The 16,615-nt window shown below is 35.8% G+C and overlaps 1 protein-coding gene across 4 annotated transcripts in view; it reads right to left on the bottom strand.

Annotated features, from left to right (window-relative positions):
* Positions 1-16,615, bottom strand: part of HLTF (helicase like transcription factor) — a 59,041-nt gene that overhangs the window by 7,741 nt on the left and 34,685 nt on the right. For 2 of the 4 annotated variants that reach the window (XM_019934323.3, XM_019934324.3), the window contains exons 15-23: positions 12,501-12,644; positions 10,957-11,095; positions 10,173-10,308; positions 7,827-8,006; positions 3,937-4,061; positions 3,272-3,462; positions 1,620-1,745; positions 1,194-1,306; positions 615-795 (exon numbers count right to left, since the gene is read on the bottom strand). In XM_019934323.3, the coding sequence (XP_019789882.2) occupies positions 615-795; positions 1,194-1,306; positions 1,620-1,745; positions 3,272-3,462; positions 3,937-4,061; positions 7,827-8,006; positions 10,173-10,308; positions 10,957-11,095; positions 12,501-12,644 (1,335 nt within the window). The remainder of the gene's footprint in view (positions 1-614; positions 796-1,193; positions 1,307-1,619; positions 1,746-3,271; positions 3,463-3,936; positions 4,062-7,826; positions 8,007-10,172; positions 10,309-10,956; positions 11,096-12,500; positions 12,645-16,615) is intronic. The other 2 variants (XM_019934326.3, XM_019934327.3) reach the window with 1 other exon arrangement.

Genomic DNA, 16,615 nt, shown 5'->3' with positions numbered 1-16,615 from the left:
AGTTTCCTGGGTCTCATCCAAGAACTCCTAAATCTGAAGACAGAGGTCAAACTGAATTTCCTAATTCTTATGCACGTTAAAGCTTGATGGTGGCACCATTGATGGTGGCTACTTTGTCTATCTTGTTTATATCCAGATTCCCTGTGCCAGTAAGATTCCCTGACACAAGGTAAGATCTCATTGATTCATCGGCTGAATCAATGAAAACACTTCCCTAAAGCATTAGTTAACAGAAACTTATTCTGTTTATAGAAGAGCAGTAGAAAAGCACAGCATAATACTTATAAACATGGACTCTGATCCTGATTTGTATATCACTAGCTGTGTGATAGGGCAAGCTATTTCATTTCTCCATGTTTCAGTTTCCTCACATGTAAAATGGGGATAGTAACAAGATCCATCTCATAGAGATGCTGTGAGAATTTCAGTTGATATATGTAAAGCACTTAAGAGAAAGTCCTTAAAACACTTTTACTAAGTTATTGTCTATTTCTGAAGTTTGCCTAAGCATTTTCACAATCAGTTACAACTATAAAGGTATTTACCAAATAGTTTTTTGTTTTTATTTTTTTAAAGAAGTAGTAACATACCAAAAAGTCTACAAAACTACTTACTGGATCCATTAAAAATACTCGAGAAGCTGCAGAAAGATTCAAACCAACTCCACCTGCTTTTAAGGATAGAAGCATTATAGTTGGAGATCCTGCTTCAGTGTTTTGAAAACACTGAATTGATTCAACTCTTTTCTTTTGGGCCATAGAACCATCCAAACGAGTAAACACAAATCCAGAGGCTCTAATGGAGGGGACAAAAGAGACAAGTAACACTACACTATAAAAAGCAGAAACTAACACACCATTGTAAAGCAATTATACTCCAATAAAGATGTAAAAAAAAAAAAACATGTTAAGTAATTGTAATCTTTTCATTCAACCAATTCTTTCATTTCTGCTGACAAATATTTACTAATCATCTACTAATATGTCAGGCCCTGCAGTCAACCTTTTTCCTATGAACTCAGGACTTAATCTTTAAAATTCTAAGTTCTCAGGAGTATTCTTTATTGCTACTGTTATTTTAGATAGATGAAATGAATAAAAGTGGTAAAACATACATAATGATTTTTTGCTATCCAAATTAAAACATTTATATAAAATCCTTTTGCTCCAAGTGAGAAACACTGTTGAACTTACCTGAGTGGTGTTTCTATTAAAGACAGAAATGTTGTAAACTGAGAAACAACTAAACTTTTTATGTTGGGGTTCTTCTTTCTTAAGTCAATCAATGCATGCATTAGAGCGTTAATCTGAAAAAAATTAGGATACCCATTAGATTCCATTTTGAATTGGAAGAGAAAGGTCCTGCCATGTTATCTCCCTAAAATACAAATGTAAAAGACCACCAATTTTTTTAAAAATTGAGACTAAAAAAATACTATCATCTGAATGCTTTCTCTCATCTCTCAAATTCACCACCAGAAAGAAACAAAAAGCCAGTAACCACCAACAGAGTATAATACTCAAATGACAGGATTAAAAGCAGAATTACTATTTCTAAATACGGTATTTCTTTATATAAACATAAAACAAATACTCAAACATTTGCACATGTATATTTACCTTCGAACTGGATGTCCATTCCATATTAGGCTTTTTCTCAGTGTCACATGCCAATTCTTCTGGAGGACATTCTAATAAATTGTCTCCATGTATATCATTTCTGCATAAAGGGCATTTAGCATGTGGCTATGTAAGAAAGAACAAAGTACGAGTGACACTTAACAAAGGAACAGAAATATAAATTTGCCTAAAAATTTTAAAAGGCATGGTAAATTCTATTTCCCTAATAGCCAGCGTTTTATTAAACCTTTTATTAGATTCATCCATTTGAGATAAATGTGTACATGCTGAACTCCAGGCAGATATAATGTTCTAATGTAGTAAGTGGGATTGGTAAAAAAGCAAAAGTAGGTGATCTTGACTAGCAGCAAGAGCTTGAAACAATAAATATTATACTATTTTCAGACAAATAAATCATGAATAAGTTTCTTGAACCTAATTACAATATAGCGTAGAACTATTCTTTAGAAGAAAAAAGAATAACTTCCTTCTTTTTTTTTTTTTTTTTTTTTTTGGGATACGCGACCTCTCACTGCTGTGGCCTCTCCCATTGCGGAGCACAGGCTCCGTACGCGCAGGCTCAGCAGCCATGGCTCACGGGCCCAGCAGCTCTCCGGCATGTGGGATCTTCCCGGACCAGGGCACGAACCCGTGTCCCCTGCATCGGCAGGCAGACTCTCAACCACTGCGCCACCAGGGAAGCCCCTAACTTCCTTCTTAATAGCCTATAAAGCCAGTCCAGATCTGATAAGTCCTATCAGGTTCATTCAAAGCAGTTATCTGTTGTGTCCATTTTGTACCAAGGCATACTAATAAGATTATACCTAAAATAACTACATACCAAATACCATTACAATAAAAAAGATTCTGAACCTAAAACAATGTTAGAAGTTAGTATAGTAGAGTTACCTTTAGAGAGGAGGGAGAGAGTAATGATTGGGAAGGAACACAGGAAGATCTGGGTGGTAGTTATATGGATTTGTTTACTTCGTAATTCACTGAGCTATACAATCATGATGTGCATTTTTCGTTATATGTATATTATATCTCAATAAAAATGTTTTAAAAAATTATACCTCAGAAGGATTGCTTACAGGATTATTCCACTTCACATGAATCTAGACCTACCTAGCTATAGTAGCCAACAGCCATGCATGGCAATTAAGCTGTTGAAATGTGGTAAAGACAAATTGAGATGTGTTCTAAGTGCACAATACCACTGAATTTTGAACACTTAAGTTTTAAAAAATCATGTAAGGTATCTCATTAATTTTTTGTATTTTAGATATACTGGATAAATAAAAATGCATTATAAGAATTAACTTCATCTGTTTTACTAGAAAATTTTAAATTACCTTTGTGTCTCACATTATCAATCTATTTCTTAGACAAAGATGATCTAAAGAGTTAGTAGAACTAAAATACTGACTGTGAAATATACCTCCAAAAAATGTCTTTTTATATTAAAAGGGCTTAATTATAATGAAACATATCTATTAAAACACTGATAAAATTAACTATATATAAAAGGTGCACTAGTAAATCCAAGTGCAAAACTCTTTATAGTCTCTGTTGGACTTGGGTTTTCATTACATTCAACACTGCAACACCACTCCATCAAACACTGAATTTGTATTCAGCATAAAACTAACCTGCTCATTCTGAATGACCTGGCAAATGCAGGGTTTACAAAAGACGTGTGCACAATGTGTTATGACAGGAACTGTTAAAGAATCCAAGCAAATTGCACATTCTTCATCAGAACCTGAGCTCAGAATTAACTTCATCTTCCTTATTAACTTCTTTCGTAGTTCTTCAGGTGTATCATTTCCTAGAGAAAAGGCTGAAAAATTAATTTCAGAGCAAGACTTGTAATATGACTAGACAATCTTAATCTTCCTTATGTAGAGAAAAGTTTTGCTTGGGCAGTCTTAAGTCTTTTTATTTATTTATTTATTTATTTTTTAATCACAGGCAAAAAGCATGATTTAAATGTGAAATTTTAAGAAAAATTCAGAAGCTCCACATAACATACCTTACACAGAAACATCACTGTAACACCATCTGTGGGTACTACCATAGAATAAAAGGCTGATCCAATTTGAACCTTTCTTCTAAGACTATCACTGGAAATCTTTGAAAACCTCATTAATATTCCATTTCATTGTTGAGAGGTTCTTGAGTATATTTCTAGTTAAGTCCTATTCTAAAATCAATGTCCATTTGACAAACTAAATTTAGGCCATATGAAAAATGTCTCATTCTGATTTAAATATCTCTAATAAATATGATGTGTAAACCAACCACATTTACCTACCTGAGGGACTACTGGAAGACACTACGTTTGTAAGAAGGTGAGTATGACAACAAATCTGCCGCAATCTAAGCAAAAGACCCAGGACATCTGCATAGTGTGCCAGGACAGTCCCTTCATTAAAATACCTAGAGGTAAAAACACTGAATATTATGAAGGCCTCTAAGCAATAATATTTCCTATTCTAAAACAGTGCAACAAAAATGGCATTGTTTTCTTCTTCCCTGGAAATCACTTCAAAACATGAATGGAAAACAGAAAAGTAAACTCTATCTTTAATGAAACCAGGAGAGATTTGTAACAATAAAGCAAAGTATATGAGAAATGGCTGCCAACTGCAGTAGAAGTCAAAAAGGAAGATACTGAGAGATGACTGCAGACCTCAAGCAGACCTGCCTGCCAGAGCACAATTCTTCAAAACAGCATGCCCCAAGGAGAAATCACCATCTCTTATGTGCACGGCTCATGGCTTGAATGCCCCTGGACAAGTTTACACCAAGACGGAGGGAAGGCAAGCTGAATAGGAAACACATGGCCCTACTGTGTTTTCAGAAAAGACTATAACCACAGCATTCCGTATTGTAAGGAACCCTAAAGCTTCTGATCTCTGTTTTATGAGCACAAGTAAAATCTGAAATAACTCACATGTAACCCTGAGTCATAATTAAATAAGGATATATTTCCTGCCAGTCGAGGATACAGCTCTGACTCCTGTCCCGTCATATGAATCTCTTGCAAATAGCTAGTCCAGAAAGAGCTCAAGACATTCATATATGAGTAACAATCAGCAAAGAGCAAGGGAGAGAACAAATGGCAGTGAAAGAAAACTCACCAGAAAAATGTTGCCATAGAGCAAGTAAAAATTATGACCAAGAATGCTACCATGATTTAACACCACTCAATAAAACAGTTCCTCCTAAAAAAACACCAGTAGGGCTTCCCTGGTGGCGCAGTGGTTGAGAGTCTGCCTGCCGATGCAGGGGACACGGGTTCGTGCCCCGGTCTGGGAAGATCCCACATGCCGCGGAGCGGCTGGGCCCGTGAGCCATGGCCGCTGAGCCTGCGCGTCCGGAGCCTGTGCTCCGCAACGGGAGAGGCCACAGCAGTGAGAGGCCCGCGTACCGCCAAAAAAAAAAACCACCAATAGCTTAAAGCAGAGACAAAACTTGAAAAGGTATGGCAAAACAAAATAGAGATCAAAGATGAGCTGGTACAGCTAAAAAGTATGAAAGAGAAAAGTAAACTTTCAGAGGAAGCCACAGGGAAGCCAGCATAAAAGAGACTAGCCACTGATAAAAACATAAGATTGTGGGAAACAGGATTGAGAAAAGCAAAATTAAACAGAAAGATGTAAAGATGTAAATGATTAGAATAAAATGATACCTATGGGAAAAAAAGAATATCCAGCATACACAGAGAGAAATAAAATAATGGAACAGAAAACAGTATTTAAGAAAACTTTCCCAAAAGGGGGTGCAGGAAGACTGGAATCTACAGATTTAAATGGTACCACATGTTCCATAAAAATATCAACAGAGATCCTGGTGAAATTCCTGGACTTTAAAGAATAGAATAAAATAAAAATCAAGGTTTTCCATGGAACTATTCAATATAAAATACAGTAGAACAAAGACAATACAGGTTTTGAAGAAACAATGGGTGATCCAAAAATTATATACCAAGGCAATCTGGTATTTAAGTATTAAGGCAATAGGAGAAATATAGCCTAATGGTTAAGAGGACAGACTCTAGAGCTAGACTGTCTGAATTCAAAATCTGGCTCTGTCAATTTAACTGTGAAAACTTGGGCAGGTTTCTCAACCTGTGTCTTGAGCTTCCTCAGCTGTAACAGTGGTATAATACATACCTCATAGGACTGTTGTATTAAAAAAGTTAGCACATGCAAAGCATTTAGAATAGTGCTGGACTATGGTAAATGATATATATCTGCTGATATTACCTTGACTCTACAATGTAAATCTTAACACAGCAGCCAGTTATCCTTTAAAAATATAAGTAAAATTAAGTCACTCGTGGTTCAAAACCCTTCCTTCAAAGGTTCCCAAATCTCATGAACAGTAAAAGCCGAAGTTCTTCCAATACGCCACAATGCCTTACATAACTGCACCCACCCCTACGCCAACAGCTCTCTGACATCATCACTATTTTCCGCCTTGCTCATATTATCCAGCCACACTTGCCTCTCTGTTGCTCAAGCTCCCCAGGTATGCTCCCAACTCAGGGCCTTTACACTTGCTGTTCCCCTCTGCCAGAAATGCCCGCCAACCCCAATCTCCTTTACATCTTTTCCCACATATCACCTTCTCAAGTGAAATCATCTTCCCTGAATACCCTATAAAAACAGCTTCAGTGCTCCCTCACCTCCTTTCTCTGCTTTACTTTTTTTCCATAAAACTTAATTTTTTAATCATCTGTTACCTCCCACTGAAATATAAGCTCCTTGAGGGTAGAGATTTTTGTCTGCTTTACTCTGCTGTATCCCAATGTGTACAACAGTGCCTGGCACACAGGCACTTAATAAATTTTGGTTGAAAGAATGAATATGAAGGAAATTTGAATCACCACTGCGAAGATTTTCAACTCTGAAATCGCTTGCTTAGAACAATCTTTCTCAATATTCCTAATTCCTATTAAACCTGCTTTGTACCTCACTGAAGTTCTCATGTTTTGAAGATTCCCCTATATTCTCAACCCTGTCCTGCCTTCACTTGTCTCCTACTCATTCTGGTTCCTTCATGCATTCACATCAAACATGCTCTTGCTTAGACTAGAATTTCTCACCTACCAATCCCCAATACCTTTAATCTACACTTCATCAGCTCCTAGTTCCAGATTTCCATGTGTGGTTGGAAAGTCGTACTAATTTAACTTTTACATAGATCCAATACCATGTGGAGCCTGTCTACCACTCTAAAAACCTTACTTTTTGCAACGGCTGAAAATCCAGTCTACCTTCCTCAACTTCCCACTGCCTTATTCTGTAGATATCTTGTCTCATAGTTCACTGACTGTACTCTTGATGTTATTTACCTCCATAGTAGGCTTTATTTTTCTCCATCAATTTGTTTTATTCTCTTTTCTATCTGTAGTCTCTTCCATGTTCTCTTCCTCTCAAAGCAATTACACAAATAAAACCATCAAAAAACTGATCCAGCAGCCAACTGTCAGTCCTATCTACCAGTCTTCTTCCTTTTAAAGACAAACTTCGTGAAAAATGGTCTACCCCTACAGCTGGCTACTTCTTTGCAATCCCTTTACTCCTACAATTTGGCTACATATCTCATCATTCTAGTGAAACCATTCTGGGAGTTTATACCAGTAACTTCTGAATCACCAAATTATTGTAAATAGCCTTTACTAAGTCTCTGCACTATGTGACACTACTGACCATATATTCTTTCTTGATTACAGTCTTTACTGGAATTCTGTAACAGTTTCTCTACTTTCTTCATACATCTCCCCTTGATAGAATCTCTTCCAGTGGCTCCTCTTTATTTTCCTATGTCTTTAATGTGGAACGTTCCCCAAGTTTTAGTCCTTCTCTAGATACACTTCTCTCAATGTTTTTAATCTTCTCGCATGACACAGAACCAGGAATAGAAGCAAGCAAGGTCTTCTGACTAGCAATCCAAGACTTGCCATTTCACGTAAACTTTTTTCCTAACTTAAGGAATTACTTACCTGGTGAATTATTATATTATTTCACTCACTTCAACTATTAATTTGTTAAAAAGTAAATAGTTAAAAAAAAACAAATTATACTTCAGTGCACTCAATAAGACTTTATTGCTAACATACTAAAAAATGCTATTCAATTAAAGTTAACAAAGAAAATAAAAACTAATTTCTAAAATGACTTTCTTTCTCCATACCTTCCAATAGTAGCTCTGCCTTCATTTTTCACAGACTGGTAAATCTTCCTCTCTTCATCTGAAAGTGTAATGTGCTGAATAAATACTTTACGTTCTGGTAACTCCAAAACAGGTTTTCCTCTAATTTTGCTTGTCTTTGTTCTTCTAAGTGTAATATTTTTAATTAGGGACTGTAAACGCCTAATCAAAATAAAAGAAATAATCACATAACTTTTTATTTCTCCATAAGTTAATTCAATGAGAATGAAAAAGAATATCTTAATCTATTACCATTCTATAACCTTAGTAAAGATTAAAAAAAAAAAAAAACACTTATTTGGGGTTTTATCTAATCTTATAATGACAGACATATTCTACAAAGAGAAAATTATAGTAACAAAATACATTTAAATTTGCCCTCAATTCAGTACCTGTCACAGTTTAATCTTTTATCCTGTCCTTATTTTTCTTAAGCTCTTCTCCCCGTTTTTCTAATCACTAACCCTCTTTTTCCTTCTCAATTCTGTCAACTACACCACCCAAAGTTTGACACTCAAATTCTTAAAAAGTAGCTATTAAGCGCAAGGCATTATACTAAACATCATAAATACATAAATGAGTAAGATCTTATCTTCAAAAAACTTCTCCAGTAATATGAAAATCAAGGTACATAAATAAGTAATTTTTATAAAGTAATGAATGCCAAAAATAAAAATTAAAACATGATGAGACAATTCAGAAGAGGGATAAATGCCTTCTAGATTCTACAGCCTTTACAATCTTCTCAATATCAGAAAAAAAAAAGGAAGCAACTCTTTAAAAAAAGATTTTTTCCTAACACTGAAATATAAATACAATTTCTTAAATCAGAACTTAACTAGTTGGTTCTGAGGAATCAAGTAGACAGTACTGCAAACTAGGTTAGTGGCTTTTGAATCTTTTTCACTGTAACCCACAGTAAGAAACATATTTTACTCCATCCATCAAACATACAAAAACACATATACATATAACAGAAACAAACATTTCACAAAACAATACTGTGTGTGATGCACTCTGCTATTTTCCTAAATCTTCTACTCTATTTCATTTTCTTTAATGAACAGCTATAATGCTAGCTGCCATCTTTATGACTTCACAAAATTCTAATGAATCCTAAACCCTCTGTCTGAAAACCACTGATCCAGGCAAAAAATTTGAACATTAGCCTAGTACCTTGCAAAACGGCTATCAGCACGTTGATATTTATGAGAAGTTGAGTTTTTATCTATCTCCACCAGAAACAACTTTCTGTCTTGTAAAACTCTTGTTACTGCCACTGTATTACCACATCATTCAGTTATCACTATATAAAGCTATACAACAGGGGTCCCCAACCCCCAGGCCATGGACCGGTACCTGTCCGTGGCCTGTTAGGAACCAGGCTGCACAGCAGGAGGTGGGCAGCAGATGAGCGAGCAAAGCTTCATCTGTATTTACAGCCGCTCCCCATCGCTCGCATTACCGCCTGAGCTCCGCCTCCTGTCAGATCAGCAGCGGCATTAGATTCTCATAGGAGCACGAACCCTACAGTGAACTGCGCATGTGAGGGATCTATGCTGCGTGCTCCTTATGAGAATCTAATGCCTGATGATCTGAGGTGGAGCTGAGGTGGTGTTGCTAGTGCTGAGGAGTGGCTGCAAATACAGAGTATCATTAGCAGAGAGGTGTGACTGCACAGAGACCACAGTAAATCGACTGCTTGCAGACTCATATCAAAACCCTATCAGTGAGTGGCAAGTAAAAACAAGCTCAGGGCTCCCACTGATTCTGCATTATGGTGAGTTGTATAATTATTTCAGTATATAGTACAATGTAATAATAATAGAAATAAAGTGCACAATAAATATAATGAGCTCGAATCATCCCAAAACCATCCCCCACCCCGCCCCCATCAGTGGAAAAACTGTCTTCCACGAACTGGTCCCTGGTGCCAAAAAGGTTGGGGACCACTGCTATACAAGATAAGTTATGAAAATTTAGTGCATATTGGATTCTCTGAGCATATAATGTTTTTCCTGTCACTACTTAATTTATTAATGGTGGTTTTGAGGGTAAGAGCAACACACGAAGACCATATAGCTCTGCCTTCACAGTTCTGACTAAAATCAGGGGAAAGGAGGGTTAACCTTTTAGTGGTAGGTAGAAATATTTATCCCCCCAAAAAAGAATCATCAGATTTTTGACAGTCAAAGACATTAAGCCGTAAACACTTTTTGGAGAGGAAAGCCAACAGTCAGGTTAAAATAGTAATGAAAGTGGCAACTGCTTCAAGCTGCGAACAATTATTTGTAGCTAATATTAATCAGTTGTCCTGAAATTACTTACCTAAGTCCACCTTCATCTCCCATTGTGACAGGACGCTGTATTGTTCTATGCCACCATTCTCTATCAAGAAATGGTTTAAGTTTTAAGAAGGAAAGAAGAGACCACAAGTCTTTTAAAGAATTCTGAATTGGAGTGCCTAAAAAGAACAGAAAACTGTTATAACTCTATAGCCAGAATACACAATCAAAATATCCACCGGCCCAATCAACGGAGACAACACTTGAAAATGGGCACTTCGTTCTAAGCGCACCCACTAACTATTAAGCTGTGAGTATAACCCTTTGTTAAACATATACACAATCTCAAAATACAGTCTGGCTCTGATTTTTAGCTCTCACTTGCCATACTAACAAAAAGACCACAGACCCCGTAAACTCAACTTTCTCCTTAACAAGAACATTTGCTTATTTGATTTTTAAATCAGCAGCACTAGCAAGAAGAAAAAAACTAATCTGAGTTTATATTCTCGTCCCCATCTTCCAGTACAGGTTCATGAGTAGCAAACAAGCTCCATGATGGGAAGTAGAGAAATCAAGATTCTAATTGGAGGATTGAAGTGTCTAGAGTTCCAAAGTTCAAAAATAAGTATAGTGACTGTCCCATAAATGAACTATAATTCAAATGTTGCTGTATCATGGGCAGCTATAAAAAAAAGTCAAAATGTTTTATTAAATGATTTCTATAATTGATTTTTGGGAGAGACTTTATATCCACTTGAAGTTTATAAAGTCACCTTGTAACTTACTTAACCATACATATTTGCGAATTCATTTTTTATCATTACCTGTCAATACCCATCTTCTTTCTGCCTCTAAATCAAGTACAGCTTTTGTCTGCTGAGCATTTGGATTTCGTATGGCATGTCCTTCATCCAGGATCACTCTTAGCCACCTTATGCTATGTAGTGGACTATCAGCTTTAGTCTGAAATAAATGTTTCATATGAATCAAAAACACAGGAAAGTAAAATAATACTTTATGTAATTTAATAAGTAATACGAGTTGTTACTCTTTAATATCATCACCTACTATGTGGTAGGTACTGCTTTAAGCACTACATATATTAAATTATTAAATGTTCACAAATTTATGAAATATTATTACTCCTATTTTACAGATGAGAAAATTGAAGCACCAAGGTGTGACGTATGTTGCTCAAAGTACCACAGCTATGAAGTGCAGAGCTAGCATTCAAACCCAAGTAATCTAGCTCTCTGATGAGACCGTGGTTCAAAACACTGAGCTATTCTTATTCTGCCTCAGATTCAAACATATGATGATATAAAGATTGTCAGTAAAAAGAATTATTTGAATATAACATAATTACTTTTATGTAAAAGTTAATGTTCTTACCTAAAGACTAAAATTTTTATAGTAAAGTATTTTGGAAAACATTTTAACTTAACCGGAATTATAGGCAAACAACAATTAGAATTCTAAATGAACTGGGAAACAAATTTCAGATACAAAAAAGCTTATTTTTAAATTGAGATAAACAATTATCAAATCACTATGACAGAAAACAATATTCCAGAATATCAGAAAAAGTAAGAATTCATTTGCAAATTGCTATATACACTTAATTACAATTCAGATTTTAAATTTTAAGTGTTCTAAATATAAAATATTCCTAAATTATTATCTAAAGGAAGTCAAACCTTGTTCTTTTTTTTTTTTTTTGCAGAATATTCAAAAACAATTTTCTCTTGGGGGGACTAGAAAGGCAGAGCTGCAGCATCACCCTCCAAAAGGTGACCCCCAGTGCCAGCCCTCCACACCAGTACAGGAGGGCCAGGCAGCCCCACACCCCAACAGATGAAGTCCCTGGGCTCAGCTGCTGGGCTGTGAGGACAGCCTGATGCTCAAGTTTCCCCATCTGTACAGTATGGCAAATCTGTGCACATAGTGTGGTAAATGCCGCACCTGAAGAAACCTGTGAAACTCCTGATTTAGAGATCCTTAATTTGGGGCTAGAACGCATGGATGGGATTTAGGGCACTCCTACCAGTTCCTGAAATTATATACAAAATTATGTGGATATGTATGCACATGAATGCTTCTGGAAAAAGCGACTAGAGCAGCACTGTCGAATAGGAATGTCATGCAAGCCACGTATGTCATATTAAATTTTCCAGCAGCTACACTTTAAAAAGTAACAAGATATAGGTAAAATAAATTTTAATGAAGTATTTTATTAAAAAAAATTTCCTATTTACTTCCTATATATATTAAGGGAAGAGTATAAAGCCTGAATTTTAGAACACTTTAGAAACCTGAAGCAATTACTTAAATTCAACTTCCGAAAATCTCTGAGTATCAACATACTTACTCCATAGTCATGAGTTAAAATATTATATGTAGTCAAAACAATATCCTGTTTCGAAAGCAAGGCTGGGTCTCTAACACGATCAGGACCATAATAAACATAAAAATTCAAGTGCACATCTGATTTTATATGTTGTCCAAACTGGTCCTAAAAGAAAATTAGAAATATTTTAATAAGAAGTAGGTTAGTGTCAGGTTCAATATGTGTATAAAATGTACTGTTTTGGCAGTAGTGTCACAAATCAAACTACTAAAATTGCATAAAAACAAGTTTCATGCAATCTAAACTAAAACAACAACAATGATAATAACAATACTAGTTATTTTATTGCCAGGGAAACTGACATATATACAATAACAATACATTTTATAAATTTTGCCTGTCCCTACCAGTGGGCACCTGCTTCATTTTTAGAAGGAAAAAACAACCAAGCTTTTTTAAAACAGTAAGTTTTTTTTTAATTTAGTATTTTACAAAAAGGGTCTTTAATGCTTCCATTTAGTGACTTAATATTATCAAAATTAAACACTGAAAGAACAGTAGGCAATATTTTCAAGAATGTAGGTAGAGATTCAAGCACAGTATCTACTTTCATTCATTTATTATAGGCCTACTGTTTGCCAGGTATCAACCAGAAAGGTGGTGCAGCTAAAGAGAAAAACAAGACCTGGTCCCTGTCCTCCTTGACAACATGATCAGTTTTAAAAACGAGAATTTTTTGTCTGCTTTGGTTTTTTTAACTCAAGAAAACAGTAGATCTGGGAGATTCTGAGCAGGAAAAAAAAAAAAAGATAAGAAAGAGACAGAAGGTACTAAGGAGACACAGCTGGGAAACTATTAGATGAAAAATGAAAAAGATGATGAAGACCTATACCAGACTGGCAAAAGTAAGAACAGAATGGAAAGGACTGGTGTGAAAGACAGTGACTGATGGGACTTGAGAACTAATTAAATATGGGATATGAAGAAAAGGGAGAAGACAAAAGAAGACTCTGATACTTAACTACTAGAACTGTGTGATAAAGATACAGAGAAGTTTAAAAAAAGAAGGGAAAGCAGGCATAAAGATGAGAAAGAGATAATGAGTATTATTATTTTAGACATTTAAAATTTTTGGTCACCATAGAATATCTGACTAGAGAAACATACTCCAAAAATTTAAATACTGGCCTGTAATGCAGGTGTAGATACAGACTTTAAAGTTATCAGTAGACAGTACATGAAGCTACAGGAATGAATAAGATTTTCTAAGGAGAACAAATACAATGAGGAAACCAGGTTAGGGGAAGAGCCTGCAGAGAGCAATACTTAAAGAGCACAGCTTATGCTTCATTGGGAGCTAAGACATGATGTCTGAGATATGATTTTAAATATTCCAGCAAAGAAAAAAATAAAGCAAATGTGGTAAACTTTTGATTCTTGAATCTAGATGACTAATGGAGATCTCATTACAAATTTTCATAATACAAAAAAAAAAAGCTTTAAGTGAAAGAAAGGCAGACTACATAGGAAGCATGGAAGGAAGAGGCAGAGAAAAACAGTGGTCAGAAAATTGGGATAGCAAACAAACTCTTGGGCAGGGGACCAAAGAATATCAAAGTTTCAAGAATGAATACAAGATCAATTTTTTTTTTTTTTGTGATATGCAGGCCTCTCACTGTTGTGGCCTCTCCCGTTGCGGAGCACAGGCCCTGGACGCGCAGGCTCAGCGGCCATGGCTCATGGGGCCAGCCGCTCTGTGGCATGTGGGATCTTCCTGGACTGGAGCATGAACCCATGTCCCCTACATCGGCAGTCGGACTCTCAACCACTGCACCACCAGGGAAGCCCCAAGATCAATTTTTTAATTTGTAGTTTATGTTCATTCCCTCTCTTTACCAAAAGAATTGAAGATTAACAAATAACACATAACAAAAAGTAATAAAAGGGAAACAAAGTCAGGGCAGAGGAAAAGAAAAAGGGAACTCACTGGACATGGCAACAATGAAGTCTTTGAAGCCCTTCAAAAAGAGTTTCTATGGAAGGTGGGAGCAAAAACCAGACTTACTGTGGGCTAAAGAGAGAATGAAATCTGAAACAGTTAAGGCAAAAATACAGAAAAGAGCATAAAACATGAAAGAGTAAAGGTGAAAATGCAGAGAATCTTATCAAGAAATCTGGTGGAAAATGAAAGGAGAAAGAGTACAGTAAGAGGAAACTGAATCAACGGGTTACCTTGAAATGAAACATAGTATCTGTGGAAAGATCAGACTTGACATAAAAGAAAATTAACTCTTTTGGAGAAAGAGAATTATAGTACTGAGTTTCTAGTCACTGTACTAGGTTGCGTGTGTGTGTCTGTCTGTGAGAATGAAACAGGTGTTATTATTTAATTTTCCATTGGGAGGATAAATAATCTGTCTGAATATCCAGAAAAATTATGTAGTGTAAAGTGGGATTGGTATCTTCCTCCTTTAACTGGATTCTTTCCCATGTTTGAAGACAAAGAAGGGAAGATAAGGTACTTCTAGCTTGTTTATTACAGTGCTAGGTTATGTTACCGGGGGCTTGGAAGAGAGCAGCTTGTCAAGAAATTGCAAAATTCTAATTCTTATCCCTATATGCTCAACCATCACTCATTCCTTTCAAAGTCAGTTTTTCCATAACCTCAGTAGGCATGATTTTGCCAAGGTTTCCTTTCTTAAGTTTATATACTAAACTTTTGGGTTTTTTCCAAATATAAAATTATAATGACATACTGATTACCGATTTTAAAAATACATATCCATGGCCCCAAGCAGTTAAAAAGTCACTGTTCTTTTGTTTATACCTCCATTAATACTTGTAAACCTCACCCTGAAACTGCTATTCAAGTACCCATGTACTGTCTTTCCAGCAATGGACCACACATCAAAAGAAATAGCATAGCTTTGTTGGAATAAAAAAAAAAAAGAGCAAGAGAGAAGTAAAACTCATCCTGGTCCTAAGAGGAAAAATGACACTAATGAGAAGACAGTGTAATTAAAAAAAATAATAAATACACCAAAAACTTATAATAAAAAGATAAGAGCCAAAGAAGGCAAAGCTACATAAAAGTCAAGAAGATATGAAAGAGGTCACAGAATTTGACAATTAGACAATAACTACTAATTTTTTCCAAGGAAATTTAGAGAACTGGTGGCAGAAGCCAAGTTACAATGAGCTAAGGAGTTAGTAAATAAAAGCATAAAGTGGAAATTAAACCCCAAGAGTTAAGACAGTGAATGCAGGAAGCGTAGCAACTTAAAGGTGAGACATAATCAAGAGAAAGTATTTAAAAATGTAAAAGATCTGACTATGTTTCATGAAAGAGCCAGTGGAGAGAGACTGAATAACCAGGCAAGGGGAAAAATAACACACAAAATGAAAAGGCAGAAAGAGATGGAATCTAATGTATAGACTAAGGTATCGCTCTTACAAAGAGTAGGACCTCTTCCACCTCTGAGATTAGAGGAGGAAAGGCCAGGAGAGATGCAGATAACCTTGGAGATGGCAAGAATGGAAGTTCACATCCAGTGGTCTTTTTGTTCACAGTGCTTCCAACAGAGTCATTATTTCATTATAACATGCAGCTTGAAGCTCAAACTGGAAAGGAAATAGAACCAAGCTGCTCCTACACGTAACACATAAAGAGGTTCCATTCCAATGCAATGTTTTAGAACAGAAAAGCAATCTGGAAGAAGAAGGAAAAAAAAAAGAAAGACGTAGCCTTAAAAGCATAGGCTCTAGAGTCAGAATGTTGGAGACTATATCCCAGCTCCATCAATTATTGGCTAGATGACCTTAGGCAAGTTACTTAATTTCTCTGTGTTTCAATTCGGTCACCTGGAAAATGAGAATAATAGTTGTGAAGATTAAATGAGAAAATCTATGAAAAGAGCTTAGGAAAAAACTGAGCACATAGGAGCTCACTGAATGTTATTAAGCTGTTATAAAAACAAAAGTTATCATTAGTGGTGTTCTTAAAAAAGAGGTTCCAACAGTTCATAAATAAGGTGTGGTCTTAAATTATACACTCTGGGGGACAGAAATGGAAGAGGAAGAAGTACAAGCCAAATCTTATGACAGCAACTGACAATGTTTCTTTCTCTACTATAAAT

This window comes from Tursiops truncatus, chromosome 4 (assembly GCF_011762595.2).
Source record: "Tursiops truncatus isolate mTurTru1 chromosome 4, mTurTru1.mat.Y, whole genome shotgun sequence".
NCBI classification, from domain to species: Eukaryota; Metazoa; Chordata; class Mammalia; order Artiodactyla; family Delphinidae; genus Tursiops; species Tursiops truncatus.
The sequence above is the reverse complement of the archived record's forward strand: the minus strand, read 5'-3'. Positions and strand labels throughout refer to the sequence as shown.